Raw genomic sequence first — 1039 nt, 5'->3', positions numbered from 1 at the left:
TGGGGGGGAGGGGTTTGAACAGAGCTGTAATAAATTGGTGAGGCAGTTGGTTACCCAAGGATGAAGTCTTTAAGCCAAGATTAGTTGGCTTTTTGAATGACAAGCTCTACGGAGCACAAGCTAAAAGAGATAAGACATTGCCTCCATGGCCTTCTCTGCCGGTATTCTGCAGGGCAGGCAGGGTGGTGGTAGTGCTGCTTCCTTAAACAGAGACAGATGCGTGTTCAGAAGGGCTACATTTGGCTTTAAAAAAAAAAAAAAAAACAAAACTCAGAAGAAAGAAACAAAGAAAATCCTATGTGAAACTGGCTCTGCCCTTCTTCCCCACCAGCTCTAACTTACACTTTTGTTGTTGCTCATTGGTTTCCAGGTCCATCACCAGAGCCTACTACAGGAACTCAGTTGGCGGACTCCTCCTCTTTGACATTACAAACCGCAGGTCCTTCCAGAACGTCCACGAGTGGCTAGAAGAGACCAAGGTGCACGTCCAGCCCTACCAGATCGTCTTTGTTTTGGTAGGTCACAAGTGTGACCTTGACACACAACGGCAAGTCACCAGGCACGAGGCTGAGAAACTGGCGGCTGCGTATGGTATGAAGTACATTGAGACCTCGGCTCGGGATGCCATTAACGTGGAGAAGGCCTTCACGGATCTGACTCGAGATATATACGAGCTTGTTAAAAGGGGGGAAATTTCAATCCAGGAGGGATGGGAAGGGGTAAAGAGCGGGTTTGTCCCAAACGTAGTGCACTCTTCAGAAGAAGTGGTGAAATCAGATAGGCGATGCTTGTGCTGAGCTCTTCTAGTGAGGCGAGTGCGATGAACTCTACTAACCAAACGTACTTTACTAAGTGAACTCAGTGTGACAGAAGGGAGAGCAAAGCTCCCGTTGTGAACAGCCTCCCACGTTGTTTTGGACACCAGAACAGAGACCGGAAATAAATGTTCTGTTCCAAATAACCTTTCAGAACTGGGGGGCTACAAGCCTACCGGAGAGCGAGTGAGGGTGCGTGTGGATGCCGTAAGGAGACAGGACGC

The 1039-nt window shown here is 48.7% G+C and overlaps 1 protein-coding gene across 1 annotated transcript; it reads left to right on the top strand.

The window, feature by feature from the left end:
• Positions 1–370: 370 nt before the first annotated feature.
• RAB39B (RAB39B, member RAS oncogene family) lies at positions 371–797 on the top strand (the record flags this gene model as incomplete). The annotated part of the gene is made up of 1 exon (XM_010077569.1): positions 371–797. A coding segment is annotated over one exon (427 nt), but the record flags the coding sequence as incomplete, so codon positions are not given.
• Between the last annotated feature and the right edge of the window lie 242 nt (positions 798–1039).

The sequence above is a fragment of the Pterocles gutturalis genome, unplaced genomic scaffold, assembly GCF_000699245.1.
Source record: "Pterocles gutturalis isolate BGI_N339 unplaced genomic scaffold, ASM69924v1 scaffold1873, whole genome shotgun sequence".
In the NCBI taxonomy this organism is placed as follows: Eukaryota; Metazoa; Chordata; class Aves; order Pterocliformes; family Pteroclidae; genus Pterocles; species Pterocles gutturalis.
Note: the sequence above shows the minus strand (reverse complement) of the source record. Positions and strands in the feature narration are given on the sequence as shown.